At 39.7% G+C, this 19,078-nt stretch overlaps 1 protein-coding gene across 1 annotated transcript; it reads right to left on the reverse strand.

Moving 5' to 3' along the window:
- Window positions 1–390: 390 nt before the first annotated feature.
- On the reverse strand, window positions 391–17,641 carry il12rb2 (interleukin 12 receptor, beta 2a). Its single transcript, XM_037768838.1, has 16 exons — window positions 17,484–17,641; window positions 17,058–17,187; window positions 15,617–15,877; window positions 14,123–14,246; window positions 13,852–14,042; window positions 12,286–12,428; window positions 11,825–11,960; window positions 8,494–8,567; window positions 7,723–7,933; window positions 5,993–6,193; window positions 4,631–4,732; window positions 4,367–4,513; window positions 3,209–3,340; window positions 2,926–3,022; window positions 2,671–2,758; window positions 391–1,533 (listed from the first exon to the last, which is right to left on the reverse strand). Exons 2-16 carry the CDS (start codon window positions 17,119–17,121, stop codon window positions 1,051–1,053), a joined length of 2,454 nt encoding a protein of 817 aa, XP_037624766.1. The 5' UTR covers window positions 17,122–17,187; window positions 17,484–17,641; the 3' UTR covers window positions 391–1,050.
- Between the last annotated feature and the right edge of the window lie 1,437 nt (window positions 17,642–19,078).

Consider the following 19,078-nt stretch of genomic DNA (forward strand, 5'->3'; position numbering starts at 1 on the left):
AGGAAAAGCACAGGTGGTAGAGTGCGCCTTTCATAATGGCCATTTCATTTCATTATAAATGTATTTATATTTATTTTAGACAGAGAAAGGTTAAGAAGTATGAGCTCATTTGTAAATAATAGTAATAATCCACGATTAGAAGCCGGTACTTTCTTAATTTATGGAGCCGTGCAAGTTTCCACAACACTTTCCTGCAAATATTTCAAAATAAAAGCCTTGTGTAAACAAATACAGGAATTCTATTCACAGGAAAAATAAAATAAAACGCTAGAGGGTTTTTATTTGAAACGAAAAGTGTTGAGTTAAAAATAAATATTAACTTTTTCATATTGACGGATACGGACATTGAAACTCTAGTAATGTTGCTGATATGACGTCAATTTATAGTAAAAAAATCACTTTCTCTGTCCATCTTTGCTGTGAACTGCACGTGACATGCAGAATAAATAGGCGAGACCTCAAATCTCTAGAAGAGACGCAGCTGAGCCGCGCTGCTCGGGACGTGTGGCTGCTCTAACCTGTTAATACGCTGAAATAAAAAGCAAGAGATTTTGCAATGCACACGTGCTGCTCACGTGTCCTGTGTGGCCCGTGCGTGACTAGTAACACCTGTGCTTTTCCTACTATGACAAGTCAAAATGTCTGCTGTGAAAAAAAGGCCTATCAGTATGCTGTCAGTATATGGATGTCTTATTCAGTTCAGGCAGGCAGCCTGTGCTGTGTTCATTGTGGTCATGGTGTTAGTGTGTCCATTGCTGCTCTGAAGAGGAAACAATGGTAATGCATGATATAAAAACTGTCAAAAATGATTACTGAACAACAGCTCTTGAAGACTTAAGCGAGAGAGTATTACGTTACAGTTGAGGTTTCAGTGAGCCAGGAGGTAGTTCATGCACATCTCTGCAAGATGCAAAAAGAAAAGACAAAAAAAAGAGGAATCCAGTCACCACCTCCAGTCATTCGGTCTCTTTCGTTTAGCCGTCCTCTTCCTCTAAAAAATGTTTTCACTCAAACCTCGTCTCACTAAAGAGTTCTGGTTTCAGGTCAACACTAACTGTTCTGAAAGAAGTCACTGCAGTCAATTTTGACCGCACTCAGAGTCAACTTCCCTCTAAAATCCAGTGGCTCTATGAAGCTGTTGTGACTGGGGAAGAAACCCAGCATTTCTACAAACTCATCCTCTTCATCTTCCTCCTCCTGCTCCTCTTCCTGATCATCCTCGTCCATACCTCCCGGCTCGTGTGATGAGATGTAGTCGACGGTTGTGTTGGTGTCCAGAGAGGTCTGCGTGTGGTCGGAGCTGTCGGAGTCGTGGGAGAAGCTCTTGATGTAGGTGGTCAGAGGGTAGAGCAGCGTGACCGGCTCCGTCTCGGGGCTCAGGCCGGTTTGAGGTGGGAGCTGCGAGGAGTCGTCTGTAGGTGCGCAGATGTCACTGCTCTGCTTGGGCAGCTCCTCCACGTCCACAAGGATGGGCTCTTCTTCCTCCGCGGTTACACTGGAGTTGCTCAGCTGCAGCTGGAGGTTCATCTTACCCTGTTTTGAATGAGGAGATACAGGCGTAAACTATGACCAGAGAGTTGCAATTTACAGTAGTTTGAAGCGCGTGTCTGTCCAGAACAAGCTGCTAGACTTGGCCCCCAGAAGTTCTCCTTGCAGCACTGTCGAGAACCGGCTGCTTGTACCCGCCAAGTGTGAAGTTGATTGGCTGAATGGCTCTCGAGATATGCGAAGGGGAGTCATATACAGTATACATAAACAAACAGAGAATACTTCCTTTATAGTTAAATGATAATACTGCTACAGCGCCACCGATTGGCCAAATGGCACTAAATTTACCATGGTCACTCAGACATCATATCTACACATGTCCACCAAATGTGATGGCAATAACACAAAGCGTTCAGGAGATATGAATTAGGAGGACCATGACAGTTTGCCACCCAGTACGGTCACTGATGTGTTCAAAATATGTAAATCTTTGGAGGCCGATGTCCAATTTACAAACGGGTAGGTATATTACATTAAGATCTACAAGCCAAATGCCAATTACACAATCATCCGGACAAAGACAAGCTACTTTATGTAATGCTAAACAACACGTTGGCTAATACTGCATATTTTATCTACCCGTATCTTGCAAAATGAAACCCATAACATTAACCTACCTTTGTGTCTGACTGTATGCTATAGATACTAAAATTCAGCTTTTGAATCTTATTCACTGTGCAGTGTTTTATGTTATCTTTTGACACTTGCAGTAAGCAGCCAGCGGATGGCACTCTTACCCTTAACCCTCCAACACTGGCCGACTCACTGTCAGTGACGTCACATTCCCCATTCCCTATAGCAAACCTGTATAGTCCAAAGATGTTCTGTACCAAATGTAGTGACGATTGCTAAAAATTTGTAGGACGAGCAGCAAAAAAATCTGATGTGGACAAAAATTAAACATGGCGGAAAGATCAGTCTAGACGCAAATGGGCGTGGACCCACAAAATCCAGGCCACCATCGGGCCAAATTGCACCACATTTGACACCGCACATCCTGAGTTTTACAACCACCAAGTGTGAAGTCGATCGAATGAGCGGTTCTCGACATATACGACAAAGGGACGGACAGAGATTCCTTGCTTTATATTTATATATTATACTATGTATTATATAGATTACCTTCTCCTGGGTGCACTCTTTTGCCCACTTGCTGTTTGCAGGATCTGGCACAACATCGAGCATGAGGCACTGGAAATACACCCAGAACCTGAGGGGGAGAACGTGGGAAACAATATGGCATGGAAAGTTTAATGGTAACATAATATTTTTATTGTGTGTTTTCTGCTGAGCTGTAGAGGAACAAAAACTGAAAGGTGTGAGCTTGTTAGTTGCTTTCACGTATAAATCCATATAAAGCTGCTGTTGCTCACATACCTCTGCTTTAGAGCTGAACTGTGATACAGACACACCAGAAACATCACGATCAGGGCGACGACTGCACACACCAGTAGGGGGGATAGTTGGGTCTCCTCTGCAACAGAGACAGGGAAACAGGGAGATGTAAGATTGCAGCATCTATATTTGTCTCCTCTGGTAAAGCCAGTAAAAAAAACAGACAATACAGCATTTCATAATAATATCATAAGAGACAAATTTACAAAAAGACTATTCCAAAATGTTGAACTATTCCTTTAAAGAAACTTGGATAGCTGCTTACCCTGGATGAAGAACTTGACCTTTTGACCTACAGGGCCTTCTCCTGTAGCAGTTGACGCAGTCATCCACAGGCTGTAGACTTCTGGAGACAGGTCTTTGATGATGCGCATCCTCTCTGATGCTGGTATAGAGTCTGAAATATACATTTATATACACACACAGCAGAGGAAGGTTACTCATGTGACCAGGAGGCGATTTTTACATTTTTAACAGGGGGGCTGGACCCTGTTTTTTTCGTTCAAACTTGACTAGCAAACCGCCACATGAACGACTCTTTTGTTTTTTTATTTTCTAATATCCCAAAGTTTTATTCACAACGTTGATATTCAAATTATTATCATTAATAACTAACAGAAACATTGCGTGCAGTCCACCTTCTCTCTCTCTCTCTCTTCCCGATGCGGCGCTCAGTCTCTGTAAGTGTCTCAATCCTCAGTCCAAAAGTCAAAATTTATTGAAAAAAGATTGATGTCATCCTTTCCCAAATTCCCAATATGTTTTTAATCTAACGCAATATTCAGCTTCAAGCCATATTTGTTGTCATTTAATCTTTTAAAAACAACATTCATTGTTGTCAAAAACCTGTATGTATATTAACGGGGCGGTCTAGCAGTCTAACTTTGACCGTCTTTCTAAAAAAACTAGGCGGAGATGTAAAGCGGAGATTATTTTTATGAGCGTGCTCTGCATGTAATCTGATATTCAATTATGTTCAACGTGTTTATTATATCTAGGCCTCTATCTTTATATGTTTCATAGGCTATGCAATGCTGTCAGAATATGTAATATGTTTCTGTGGAAATAAGGCTTTGATTGAGGGAAAAAAACACATTTGGTATCGTTTGGTACACGCACAATTTGTATGTTTTTTTCTAATTACGATTAATCGATTGATTAATCATTAATGTTATCAATGATGTACTAAGGAAAGCGCTTACAATTTGCATCACAAACCTCAAAGGATCAATGAGTCAGGCAGACTAGACTAACATATTCAACATACCCCCGCACTCTCTCTGCTGCTAGTGGATGGAGAGCGGGGGATGGGAGGTTAATAAAGGGGGATGGTTGGATGGTTGCATCTAAAGAGTTCATGCTACAAAGCGCACACCATCACCTCAGTGTACAAGAGGTTTCAGTGAAGATAAATGGTTCTTACAAGGCTGCCGGTGTCCGCTGCCGTCCTCTAAATAGATGGTGTACTTGGTGACACAACCCCCACGCTGACCCCTGGGAATCTCTATCCAGGTCACCTTCACTTGGTTTCCCTCCACCGTCTCTTGGACCGATGGACCGGCTACCGGGGCTGCAAACAACAAGCAGAAGCCAGAAAAAAGACTGATCAACAGGACGGATGACAAAGGAATAATTGAAACAATTTAATATTCCTGTTACTGACTGAATATCTCTTCTTGGATCTTACCTGATTCCAAAGTGGTGACTCCTGTAAATCTGGTCCTGCTCACTGAGCTCCCGTTATAGAAAACATGTACTGCTCCCTCGTAGCACTCAAATGGCTTAATACCTGCATAAAGACAGATAGAAAAACAACAGTATGGAAGAGGTAAAAGAGAGAGTCGGCTTTGTTGATGCCTCTAAGGATTGACTGAGTAAATCACTAAAAGTTGTTTCTGACATTGAGTCAAATGCCTGTCAGCATTATAAACAGCATTATAAGCATCCTAGCTTATTGGTACGCCAGCCAGAGTATGCAGGTCAAATGGGGCAATAGAGCCTCAGCTCCCTTTAGTGTTGGTAATGAGGTAGGACACGGGAGGCTACTTTCACCAGCCATCTTTAACAAGTGAGCGTGTACCTAAATGATTTATCTGACCAACTAAGAGGCTGTGAAACTTATGCATCTTGTGCATGTTAAAGATCTGGCTATTCTCTTTCCTAGCAGTGCTGCTGAATATAATGCTCCAAGTTATGGGGTCAAATATGATGTGCAATACGATGCTAAAAAGAGTGTTGTTATGATATGTAGAACAAAAGAGGATAAAGACCTCAACTTTACAGATTTGTATCTATCAGGGCAAGTTTTATGTGTTTATAATAAAACAAAATATCTGGGGCTCTTCATTACAGATCAAATGTCTGATGATGATGACATGTATAGGCAGTGCCGTATATTATATGCTCAAGCTAACATTGTCAACAAGATCAGCTATCTTTATATATATATATATAATAACGTGTTAACGCAAAATTGTTTTAACGCCAATTATTTCTTTAACGCATTAACGCAATCGATCTTTCAGAGGTTGTAGCGGGCTAGCTAAATTTTGTCTACGCTAAATTTTGGCGAGGAAAAACTGTCATTGCCATTTTCAAAGGGGTCCCTTGACCTCTGACATGATATGTGAATGAAAATGGGTTCTATGGGTACCCACGAGTCTCCCCTTTACAGACATGCCCACTTTATGATAATCACATGCAGTTTGGGGCAAGTCATAGTCAAGTCAGCACACTGACACACTGACAGCTGTTGTTGCCTGTTAGGCTGCAGTTTACCATGTTATGATTTGAGCATATTTTGTATGCTAAATGCAGTACCTGTGAGGGTTTCTGGACAATATCTGTCATTGTTTTGTGTTGTTAATTGATTTACAACAATAAATATATACATACATTTGCATAAGGCTAGCATTTAGCCTCTCCCATGTTGCTAAGAGTCTTAAATACTTGACAAATCTCCCTTTATAAGGTACATTTTGAACAGATAAAAAAAGAAAAAATGCGATTAACTATGGACAATCATGAACTGTAAGTCTCCATGTCCCACCTGTTACAACAGCATGGTTGTCATTCCTGCCCAGTCTGAGCCATCTGAGCTCCTCCAGCTTTTGGCCCTCTGGGTACCACTCCACCACGTACACTGCATGAAGCGGTGCAGCGTCAGGCTTTCTCCAGGAGATGGCGACACTGTGGTTGTCTGCAGTTACTTGCACGTCTCGAGGGGGCTCGAACTGCTGTGTGACCTTCACTACAAGAGAGAATCACACCAACGTCACCCTCAGTATTACTAATGCATCTGATATTTAACCTCTTAACAATACTGTTCACCCACAACAAGAAGTGCATTCTGGCTTCATGCAGCTAAGGATATAATAACAAGCATTCACTCATACAAACCCTCATCAAAAAGAAGTGCTATCAGAATACTTCTTTTAAACGTAGAATAAGAGAGTATATTTTCAGTTTTCTTTTTATGTACTTATCAGAGCTATACTTAACAAAAGTATACTTAAGTATACTTGGCTGATACTGACAAGCGTCTAAGGATATTTGGCTTATAGGCCCAGAGAAAGGTATACTTGGCTTGTTGTTGTGCTTCCTTTTTGATAGAGTAGCCTGTTAAAGTGTGTGAGAGTTTGTAAAAGGATGTTTTGATATGAATTTACTTCAATTCATCAAGAATTTTCTAAGTTTTTGGATTATCCGTTCACCGTGGAGGCGTGCGAAGAACAGCACATTTGATCACAAATCATCAAGTCAAATAGCAAAAAGAACAAGTCTCTTTATGTAATGCATAAATCATTAGCTAAGTACTATAAGTTAAAGCATACAAAGTGTACTTTCATGAACTAAAAAGCAAAGATGCAAATTTTTTTTGCGAGTCCAAGTCAAGTCTCAAGTCACTGTGTGTACGACTTAAGTGCGACTCGTGTCCAAGTCGCAGACTCGAGTCCCCATCTCTGCTAAAAAGTGGGCTACAAATATATACAAGTAGCCTAGACTTGCAGAATAAACATTATTAAACGAGTGGTTTACTGAGATTATAGTTTAAAGTGTACTTTCATAAACTAAAAAGTGGGCTACAAGTGTAAAACTAGTAAACTATCAGTATATTTATAGTATAGTTGCAGTACAAAATAAAACTTATTTGTAAACTCGTGATGTACTCAAAGTTCACTATTCTTATACTACTTAAAAGTATACTTTTATAAACTAAAAAGTGGGCCAATTTAGTCCCAAGAAGTATTACAAGTAGTACACTTATAAGTATACGACTAGTACGCTGAGTATACTTGGGAAATATAAACTTGAACTTACTTGTTGTCTGTTGGGCTGCAGTTTGCCATGTTATGATTTGAGCATATTGTTTATGCTAAATGCAGTACCTGTGAGGGTTTCTGGACAATGTCTGTCATTGTTTTGTGTTGTTAACTGATTTTTAATAATAAATATATACATATATTTGCATAAAGCAGTATATTTGTCCACTCCTATGTTGATAAGAGTGTTAAATACTTGACAAATCTCCCTTTAAGGTACATCTTGAACAGATAAAAAATGTGCGATTAATTGCAATTAAATGTTTTAATCGATTAACAGCCTTATTTGTTTTCAATGAATGAGTGAGTGTTTATAGATCTGACATTTATTAAAAGTTATTCATAATTGATAGACTTTAAAATCCTTTAATAGTGACAAATATCCAATGTGTTACGTTTTCCACTTAAGTATACTTCATAAAATATACTTCAAGGTAAGTTTGCTTTATTTTTGTACCTTTTGTGTGACGGGTTGTAATCCTGGCAGGAGGGGACGGCCCTTTGGAGTTGCAAGTCCACACCGTCACTTCACAGTCGGCACAGAACGGGACTGAATAATTCCTGGCATCGGCACTAATGTTTGTGACGAACAGCGATCCAGAGTTTCGGCTGTCAACTCTGACTTTATACTCTATGATTTTCCCTCTAGCCGTGGAAACGTTCGGCTCCTGCAGTCAGAAAAATGTTTTTAAAAGTGAATTAATGAGTGACAGAATATATTTGTGTTTATTAAAGGAAAAGAAACAACAATATGAGCAGTATACACCTTGGATTTGTCTTTACAGGATGCTTAAAATCGAATCAATGAGACGACATGTAAGACACATCATTTCTGTTCAGCTCCTCTTTTTCTTGTAAACTGAAACTGTGGCGTCTGCCGTCAGGTTTCACTTATCTCTCGCTGTCTTTATATGTGAAGTTAAATGAGTGTAGGTGTGTGTGTGTGTGTGGTAAAGGGGTGGGGATGTGCAAGTGTGTCACAGCTCAGAAGTGGTCAAGGGTTTGACCTTTAATTTGTGTAGCAGAAAGTAGTAGTGAAGCAGGAAGATCAGAAAGTGTTACTATGGCGACAACAACCGCACGCCCACACAGATGCAGAGTGAGAGAGGGAACACACGGAGACTACAAACCTTCAAACACATGAAACTGTACGGCAGAGTTGTTATTATGTGTATTATCCTTCACAATCATTCACAAGTTAAACAGTTGAAAAGATTTGAAAACGTACCTTCCAATAAACTCTCAGGGATTTGAAGTCAGAGGCGGGTTCAGCGAACCACACGTCCAACTCTTTAGCAGGAGCTAAAACAAGAAAATAATCTGTCACTTGACAATAATACTGAAATCATTCATAAGAATATTTTAGCGTTTGCCTTTACAGAATTGGGTGGAGTGAAATACATGTTTCTAGAATTGACATTTCTTAAAAGTTATTCCTAATTGATAAACTTTATAATCCTTTAGCCCCTTAAAACTCTGACGGCCTGTAGGCGGGCCAATAGAGTGAAGACATTGCATCATATGAAGCTAGAAAACCTAATGAATCCATTGGTACCAACCATGTCATACTAGCTTGTTGGGAAGGAGGTTAAATAACGCTCCAAACTTACGCTAAATTTTGGTGAGGAAAAACTGTCATGGCCATTTTCAAAGGGGTCCCTTGACCTCTGACCTCAAGATATGTGAATGTAAATGGGTTCTATGGGTACCCACGAGTCTCCCCTTTACAGACATGCCCACTTTATGATAATCACATGCAGTTTGGGTCAAGTCATAGTCAAGTCAGCACACTGACACACTGACAGCTGTTGTTGCCTGTTGGGCTGCAGTTTGCCATGTTATGATTTGAGCATATTCTTTATGCTAAATGCAGTACCTGTGAGGGTTTCTGGACACTATTTGTCATTGTTCTGTGTTGTTAATTGATTTCCAATAATAAATATATACATAAATTTGCATAAAGCAGCATATTTGCCCACTCCCATGTTGATAAGAGGATTAAAGACTTGACAAATCTCCTTTTAAGGTACATTTTGAACAGATAAAAAATGCCTGATATCGCAGATTAACCCAATTGTGGAGCCGGATTTTAAAACCTGGTTAGATACAATAGATGTTCATATGCTGAATGAATGTCAGGATATCTGTTATAGGAGTTTTACACAACAGTGTGTTCATAAGAGGCAGAACAGGGAGTAAAACCTCTCTGGGGTCTAATTTCCCGAAACATAAGTAACCTTCATCACCTTCATAGAATCTGTAAGCCCAGTTAGTGGAAGATAGCGTTTTTCACTTCCATACTTTTTTACCCTTTTGGTTTCAATAAGGTCAGGAGAAAAAGGAGAAAGGTATTTAAAGTAAACAATTAATTGATTTTGCAATTATTATCATTTTTACACATACAGCAGTGAAATCTGTGGGACTCCAAACTATGAGAAGATAACGCCAATTTCAATAAAAATAAAAGCTATGATTTCAGATCTGCACACGACTGCACTTTAAAGGATGTTATTACTGTCACATGGAAACTAAGCATTTGTTGTGGTAGATTATCTTCCTCAATTATGTTTCAAGGTGATTTTCATACGGTCCTGGATGAAACCAGCGGCTGCCTGGAAGATCAGAAATCACACGTGTGGTTTAGAAACGCCCACTCAGCCGTTAGCGAAAAGAAACGACGCAGGATACCACAGTAAGCTAACCAATAAGGTTATGAATAATGTGAATGCTGGCACTATAGGTGAGTCAGCGTTAGCTGTGTTAAGTCTGGGAACAACTGAAGGGGTTAGTTTTAATTTTTTTGAGGTTGGGTTGTATGTATACTCCCGTGTTCTGGGAGGTAAACTTAGTGTTTTTGTCAGTGGAGTCTGGTGGCTTTGAAGAGAGCGATATAACGGCAGCTGTTGTTGCCTGTTGGGCTGCAGTTTGCCTTGTTATGATTTGAGCATATTGTTTTATGCTAAATGCAGTACCTGTGAGGGTTTCTGGACAATATTTGTTTATTGATTTGTGTTGTTAATTGATTTCCAATAATAAATATATACATACATTTGCATAAAGCAGCATATTTGTCCACTCCCATGTTGATAAGAGTATTAAATACTTGACAAATCTCCCTTTAAGGTACATTTTGAACAGATAAAATATATGCGATTAATTTGCGATTAAATATTTTAATCGATTGACGGCCCCACTATATATATGTAGTAATGTCATCATGCATAAACCTACATCAGGTCAAGTGGAAAACTGGTTTTAGGAAGGCTTGAGAATAACATACGTAATTTGACAAAAATTTTAATGTACGAATTTGAATACATAAGAAACACCACTGGGGGGCGCCTGGGTTAGCTCAGTTGGTAGAGCGGGCGTCCATGTATCAAGGCTTGGTCCTGACCGCGGCGGCCCGGGTTCGAATCCGGCCTGTGGCCCTTTCCGCATCCACTCTCTCTCTCCCCCCTTTCCAAGACTCTATCCACTGTCCTCTCAATAAAATGGAAAATGTCCCCAAAAAAATAACTTTAAAAAAAAGAAAAAAAGAAACACCACTGGGAAGCTACAGAATGATAATAAAGTCCTCAATAACGGACCAGTCCTTTGATGGTAAACGTAAATACCCTTTACCTTTACACTTTACTGTAACTATCTCTACTGTGACGTCTGTTGCGGGCTGCTAGTGGAAAGCTGATCTTTCACTGTTGCACATTCATGTCTTATACAGCCGGAAAGACACCTTCATATCTTCACACCATCAGGATTTTAAATATGCAGCAATATTTCCCATGAAGCATCTCTGTCTTCTTTACCACTTCCCTTTTCTTCAGTCTGGCTCAGTGTTTAATTGATATTAAATAAGACTAGGGCTGTCTATAGATACAAATATTTAATCGCGATTAATCGCATGATTGTCCATAGTTAATAGCTGTTATTCGCAAACATTTTCTGTTCAAAATGTACCTTAAAGGGAAATTTGTCAAGTATTCAATACTCTTATCAACATGGGAGTGGACAAATATGATACTTTATGCAAATGTATGTATATTTTTATTATTGGAAATCAGTTAACAACACAAAACAATGACAAATATTATAACTGCAGCCCAACAGGCAACAACAGCTGTCAGTGTGTCAGTATAGCTGACTTGACTATGACTTGCCCCAAACTGCATGTGATTATCATAAAGTGGGCATGTCTGTAAAGGGGAGACTCGTGGGTACCCATAGAACCCATTTACATTCACATATCTTGAGGTCAGAGGTCAAGGGACTTCTTTGGAAATGGCCATGCCAGTTTCATAATATCAGCATAAGCCACTGTGTCTTGTAGACACAGTGGCTTACGTCTTGGCCTGTTTCAGTGGCTTGTAGGGAACCTGCAGACAGTCAGTGGTTAGCTGATAATCTACTGGAAAGGAAACCTTACTGTATTATCTGATAGATCCCCACAGAGATACTATAAATACTCCATTCAGATCTAACTGTTTGTGTGTAGATAAAATGAGCAATGCTTTCACTCAGGAAGTGCAGAAATAGTTTCAGGTTAATACAGGTTTGTTTACCTTCCTCTTGAGTCCAGCTGGAAATGTTTGCGCTCCATTGACTCCACAGGCCGGTGTTGAATTTGGATCTGGCTCTGAAGTGGTACAACGTGTAGGGCTCCAGAGAGGAGATGGACCGATTCTGAACCGAACTCATCTGCAAGTAAAAAAATTAGTGTGTTTTTAAATCTTATTTTTAATTGATTTAAACTCACACATCAATGCTCCAACAACAGAGTAAAATGCCAGTTATGATCACACTGTAAGGACACCTGATAGAGCTCCAATTTTGGCTTGTGTAACAGTGTGAGTTCACCTTCGCGCACATCAACCTGACACTCATATCTGCCTTTGGCTTTGAATCAGCAGAAAAGCTGTGAGGTGACTGTATGTCTTCAAAGGGTTCATTCAAGTTACCTTCTGCAGCCTCTCTTACAACATCTCAGTGAAAGTCCCGACATTTTCCAACAACAGCTTCTTACCGAGTCTGGAGAAGATGTCCATATGTGCGTTTCTGCTCTGTACTGGACCTCCAGGTGTTGAGTCCACACAGGCTGCTCCACCGTGATGATGCACTGTCGGGAAGAGCACTCCGGTTGGCCAAGAACAGGAGTCGATGGCATCGCTGCTCACATCAACACAGAGTAGTCAGATAAATTAAAAACAGAAGGCGGTAACACTTCATTTTACAGGTCCGTAAATATCATGGTATTCATTCATTCGTTATCCATAACTGCTTATTCCACCCTGGACAGGTCGCCAGACTATCACAGGGCTGACACATAGAGACAGACAACCATTCACGCTCACATTCACTCTTAATTTAGATTCCACAATGAACCTAACCTGCATGTTTTTGGACTGTGGGAGGAAGCCGGAGAACCCGGAGAAAACACACGCTGACGCGAAGAGAACAATAAAGTAATTTTCAATAAATCTTGATGTGAATATTGGGGTAATTTGGCAGTGATTCCAAAGAAATTTCAAATAGGTTACTTGCTAATTATCACCAAATTACCATGAAATTTGCGGACCTGTAAAGTGCAGTATTACTCAGAAGTCATGAGTCAACTGTCACAGAGGGCTCACTATATGACCTTTTAGATATTAGATATCAAAGCAGCGGTTGAAAAGATAGGATTCCACTGAATCATGACTGGCCATCGGAGGTCGTCATCACTTAGTGGAAAGGAGGAAGGAGGGAGATTATCAACCATCATAAAGTCAAGATTAGATCATAAACAGAAGGACGCATTTCACTGCAAAGTTGCTTTCAAGTTCCAGTCACGACATCATTGTGACTTCATGCCTTACAAACAAACTGGACACTGTCATAACCAGTGGGCAACCTCCGGGTCTGAAAAGTGAAGCCAATGCTGAAGAGCCTTAAACTGTCATTCTTACTAACAGCCAGCAGGGGGCGACTCCTCTGGTTGCAGAAAGAAGTCTGATTGTATAGAAGTCTATGAGAAAATGAGTCTACTTCTCACTTGATTTATTACCTCAGTAAACATTGTAAACATGAGTTTATGATCTCAGTCGTTAGTTTCAAGTCTTCTTCAATACAGCATGATGTTCATTTAGTAAATTATGATCCCATTTAGAGTCAAATAGACCATAAAGCAGGGGATACTTTAGGGCGTGGCTACCTTGTGATTGACAGGTCGCTACCACGACGTTGTCCGGTCTGGGAGTTGTCCGTGTTTTAGTCTTACAACTTTAACCCTTTCACAGTTTGTTTTCAGTTCATGAAAGTTAACTGTAACATTTTGGTCGCCTAAAAATGTTTTATTCAGATGGTTCGGTTGTATTTAGCTCCACCCTCTCGTGTCACTTCTGGTTGCAAAAATACAAGATGGCGACGACCAAAATGTCGAACTCAAGGATTCAAAATGGAAATCCACAAACCAATGGGTGATGTAACGGTGACTACGTCCACATCTTATATACAGTCTATGGTCATAACACATGAAACATGACACGCTCTCCCTGCAAAAGTTTCCAAGTGCCTCACCAAACACTTGACTGATAACGTGCTGCTGTCTTACCGATGTCACTGAGCGTGTAGTTGATGGTGACGGACACTGCAGAGCCCAGAGGGTTTCGGGTTTGGACCCACACAGAGATCAGCCGGACGGAGTGGGACACGTTGAAACCAGCTGATGGTACATCACTTCCCTTACTGGAGACTTTGTGCGCCACTGTTTCATCTGTGTGGTTTCCGGATACAGTTCTAACCCTGAAACACACAAAAAACACGTTTCATTTAACAGTAAACACAAGTATGTATGATATTATTGTTTAGTTGACTTCACTCACCACAGCATTGAATTATTCCTCAGAAAAGTATCTCGTCCTCGGTTCCAAGTGCAGAAAACAAATCCCGTTTCATTACCTTTGACCTTGTAGATGCATGAAATGTTTTTAGGGCGCTCCGGTAGATCTGACGGACAAAGATGACGAAGAATTTAATGAAAAGTAATAAACCTAAAACAATCTGCCTAAAAAAGGCATTTAAAAAAACAAACAGTTAAAACCGCAGTAATACATTGCTGGTCAGGCTCGTCTCATAAACCGTTCGTAGCTATACCTTCGAAAAGTAATGCATAAAATTCCTAATGTGCAATTCCTAATGTTATCAATTGCATTGCATAAACAGATTGAATCTTTTCAGTGTTGGATGTATCATTTCAGAATAAAGAGGATTCCATGTTAAGGAACAGACATGCTGTACGTGTCAAAAACCAGCTTGTGTCCTCAATAAACTCTGTGGTTGCAACTTATTGCATTATTAGCTCTGACACTTAGCTGCACCACGCCTGCAGCATGCAGCCAGCAAGCAGCGTGTACTCTAAGTATAGAAGAGAAAGCAGAACCAGCTCTGACTCTTTTTTTAACAGCTCTTGTGGCTTGAAAATTTACAGTCATGTCTTAAAGGGGACATATCATGATTATTTTCAGTTTCATTCTTGTATTTTGGGTTTCTACTAGAACATGTTTACCTGCTTTAATGTTCAATAAAACACATTATTTTCCTCATACTGTCCGTCTGAATATACCTGTATTCACCCTCTGTCTGAAACGCTCTGTTTTAGCGCCTGTCTCTTTAAGACCCCCTCCTGAAAAAGCCCAGCCTGCTCTAATTGGATCATAAGAAAAATATGGTGCACCGTGCACCTTTGCAAAGGTAGTTCTCAAGCTGTGGAAAGCGTGTAATAGACCCACCGGTCCACCAGAGGATAGCGTGTCATGGTACGTGTCCACAGGGGCGTTTGTTATCGCGAGGGATCGCCTCGCTTCCCAACATTGGACGCTTGATGGGCTACCATTAGACACTAGGCACTCGTCACCTGATTAGACGAATGCTTTCTCTCGTGGGCTGCTGCTCCCAGCTTTCAAACCGGAACCAACATGGCGGCTCGTTTGGAAACTTTCTTCTCTTATATCACGAAAATAGTTCACCAAAATGTGTTTCTGAAAACACTTTAAGGGAGAAATAATCCATGCAGTTGCTGAATCTGTCTTTATTTTGTGGCCAAACGGCGATACTACAACTTCCAACTCAGTTGAGACACCTCCCCTCTTATTTCACAGTTTGTGGGTTGGTAGACACTCCAGATACCCAAATGTATATAAAAAGTGAGTTTTTCATGATATGTCCCCTTTAATAAAAGTCTCATCTTATGCACCATGCACTGTAAAACATCCTGCATTCCTTTTTTTAGAGAATTAAACAGTCCACTAAATGTGTTCATAAAGAAACTTTTCATGAGGATAGATGTGTCAGAAAGAGATGTTTGGTGTCATACTCACATCCAGCTGAGATGTCCAGTCCACAGGGGTCCAGAGGTGGAGGACACTTACACTGACAGCTGTATGTCCTGTTCTTGGTTATGTTTGCCACTTTAAAATATATAGTTGTTAAATTGAACTCTTTGTGGCTCTGTAGTGTGGGCGGATGGTCGCTGCTCATGGATCCTTTGCACTTGCAGTTAAAGGTGCAGTACACCTTGAAACTGGAGCCTCGCTGCACCACATGACCAGCGCTGGACCAGATGGTGCAGGATTTCTCACCTGAGAAGCAGAAATGATGACTTGATTTAAGCTGCATTGTTCATATCGTGTAGATATGTGAATGTAATGTCGTGGATTTGTTGAATTTGGAGCAGGTGAGGACATTTAATTCTGCACACCTATGTTACATAAAACACTTCATCCTTATGCAGATGCACAATTTATTTACAAACATCACTGACAAAAGGTTTTTCTTATGCATCCACTGACTTTTATCACCAAATAGCAGGTGGAGAGGTATTCAGATTCTTTACTTAAGTAAAAGTGGTATCATCAAAACTAAAAAACCTAAGTAATCCATTGGTACCAACCATGTCATACTAGCTTATTGCGAAAATAACGCTTCAAACTTACGTTAAACTTTGGCGAGGAAAAGCTAGCATGGTCATTTTCAAAGGGGTCCCTTGACCTCTGACCTCAAGATATGTGAATGTAAATGGGATCTATGGGTAACCACGAGTCTCCCTTTACAGACATGCCCACTTTATGATAATCACATGCAGTTTGGGGCAAGTCATAGTCAAGTCAGCACACTGACACACTGACAGCTGTTGTTGCCTGTTGGGCTGCAGTTTGCCATGTTAGATTTGAGTATATTTTTTATGCTAAATGCAGTACCTGTGAGGGTTTCTGGACAATATCTGTCATTGTTTTGTGTTGTTTATTGATTTCCAGTAATAAATATATACATACATTTGCATAAAGCAGCATATTTGCCCACTCCCATGTTGATAAGAGTACTAAATACTTGATAAATCTCCCTTTATTTATTTTTTTATACTTTATTTTCCCTTTTTTTCAAGGCTGTTTTCATATATGCAATCCACTGTTTGTAATTACAACAGTCCATGAAGTCTATTTTAAGTAGATGAGCTTACAGACAAACCCATTAAGTACACTATAGAGAAAACAACCTCAACATTCAAAACCAAAACAAAATCAAGAAAAGAAATAACAACAATAATAATGACAAAAAGAAAGAGTAGAGTTAACAAAGCAAACAAAAAAAACAAAAAAAAAAAGTCAAATGACAAATCTCCCTTTAAGGTACTTTTTGAACAGATAAAAAAAAAGTGCAATTAATCACGATTAACTATTTTAATCGATTGACAGCCCTAGTTAAAATGTACCTTTACATGAATATAAATATGTGTGTAGACATGCAGGAGTCAGATCTCACCTATGCAGAGCTGCACAGCCAGCAGCACAGAGACAGCAGAGAAGATGGTCCATGTTTGGGACATTGTGAGTCATCAGTAACCGACTTCTTTATATGTCTCTTACATTTCCGCAGGATCTGCTACAGCTTACTTTAAAAACAAATAAAGAAGATAAAAAGATATAATATACAGATGCATGATGTGTTTTTGGATACAGCGATTTTAAAAGTATTTTATTGAGGAATAAAAAATATTTTTTAATGTGGGAATTAACTAGTCGGTACTTTATGTATTTCCCTCCTACTGTCGCTATTATTGTTCCATTAATAGCACATTAAAGAATGTTTTAATAAGCACATGTAATCGATATACAGCGACTAGTATGGCAGCTGCGTGAAGTCATTAATACTGACGGTAATAAAACAGGGAAATAAAGTTATACTCACCAAAGACTTCACATCCCAGCATCAGATTAACCTGCACTGTCTTCTGGAGCTTTATATCCTTCATCATTAAGTCTTCATCATTAAGTCTTCATCTTCATCTTTATGTAGAGCAGAGTATCCAGACTGAGGAAGAGACTCCGAGCTGACTGACTGACTGACTGACTGACTCTCTCTCTACTATAAGCTGACTGACTCTCTCTCACACACACAGACATGCCTCACAGAGACTGTGCAGATCCAGACTACTGATGATGATGATGATGATGATGATGTAGGCTGTTACAGCTGGTGGAATGTAACTAAGTACATTTAGATAGATAGATGATAGATAGATAGATAGATAGATAGATGGATGATAGATAGATAGATAGATAGATAGATAGATAGATAGATGGATGATAGATAGATAGATAGATAGATAGATAGATAGATAGATAGATAGATAGATAGATAGAAAGATAGGTGGATAGGTGGATAGATGGATAGATGGATGGATAGATAGATAGATAGATAGATAGATAGATAGATAGATAGATGGATTGTCGTCCCCCCCGACAAAGTACTACTCAAGTACTGGAGCTACTACTTTCATTTCATGAAACTTTATATTCTACCACAAATGTATCTAAAAATTTGGTGATTTTTAAATTTGAATGTTTCTGATAAACTGCAGCTTTAAGAGTTAAAATTGAGCACAACCTTAAACATCTACAGCAGTTACATGTAACATGCAATAATATTAAAGCTGCAGTAGGCAGAATGTTTTTGGCATCATTGGGCAAAAATTCATAATAACTTTTCAGCATATTGTAATTCAAGTGTTCTGAGAGAAAACTAGACTTCTGCTCCTCCTCATGGCTCTGTTTTCAGGCTTTAAAAAAATCCGTTAACGAGTGACTTTGGCCAATCACAGGTCATTTCATTGAGAGAGCGTTCCTATTGGCTGTGCTCCGGTCATGTGACCAGAACTTGGCGTTCCTTCAACAGATTTCACAATGGCGGAGGCGTCACAAACTTTCTCATTTTACAGCTAAACCGTGCACTACGAGATGATTCTGAAAACATTTGAGGAGAGAAATAGGCATTACAGTAACATAATATTGATTCATATTTGATCAGCGCTGCCTAGTTTGACTGTTTGGTCGGAGTTTGTGAGTGATTGACAGCTGCTCAGAGACGGCAGGCTCCAGCTCGGCTCTGATTGTTTTTTTCCCTCCGGTCTGTGAAATCTTGTAGATGCCAATGGGAGCACCGGAGGACACACACATGATTTTTTTCAGACTACCTGTCTCATGCACTACCGTCAGGATATAGTCACCGTTTTATAAAAATATTTTTTTTTAATCATATTTGCTCTATTTCTACTCACTGCAGCTTTAAGTGTTTTTTTTCTGAGAAGTATGAGTTAACATTAGTACAACCTTAAACATCTACAGCAGTGAAATGCAACTGCACATTAATTCAGCATTAATATTAATCCAAACACATCATACAGTATATATAATAGTAAAACACTGACAGGGGGGACATTTTACTGCACAATGACTACTTTACTTCTCATACCTTAAAGGTGCTAAATGCAAGACTGGGGGAGC

Source organism: Sebastes umbrosus, chromosome 5 (assembly GCF_015220745.1).
Source record: "Sebastes umbrosus isolate fSebUmb1 chromosome 5, fSebUmb1.pri, whole genome shotgun sequence".
Taxonomy (NCBI): domain Eukaryota; kingdom Metazoa; phylum Chordata; class Actinopteri; order Perciformes; family Sebastidae; genus Sebastes; species Sebastes umbrosus.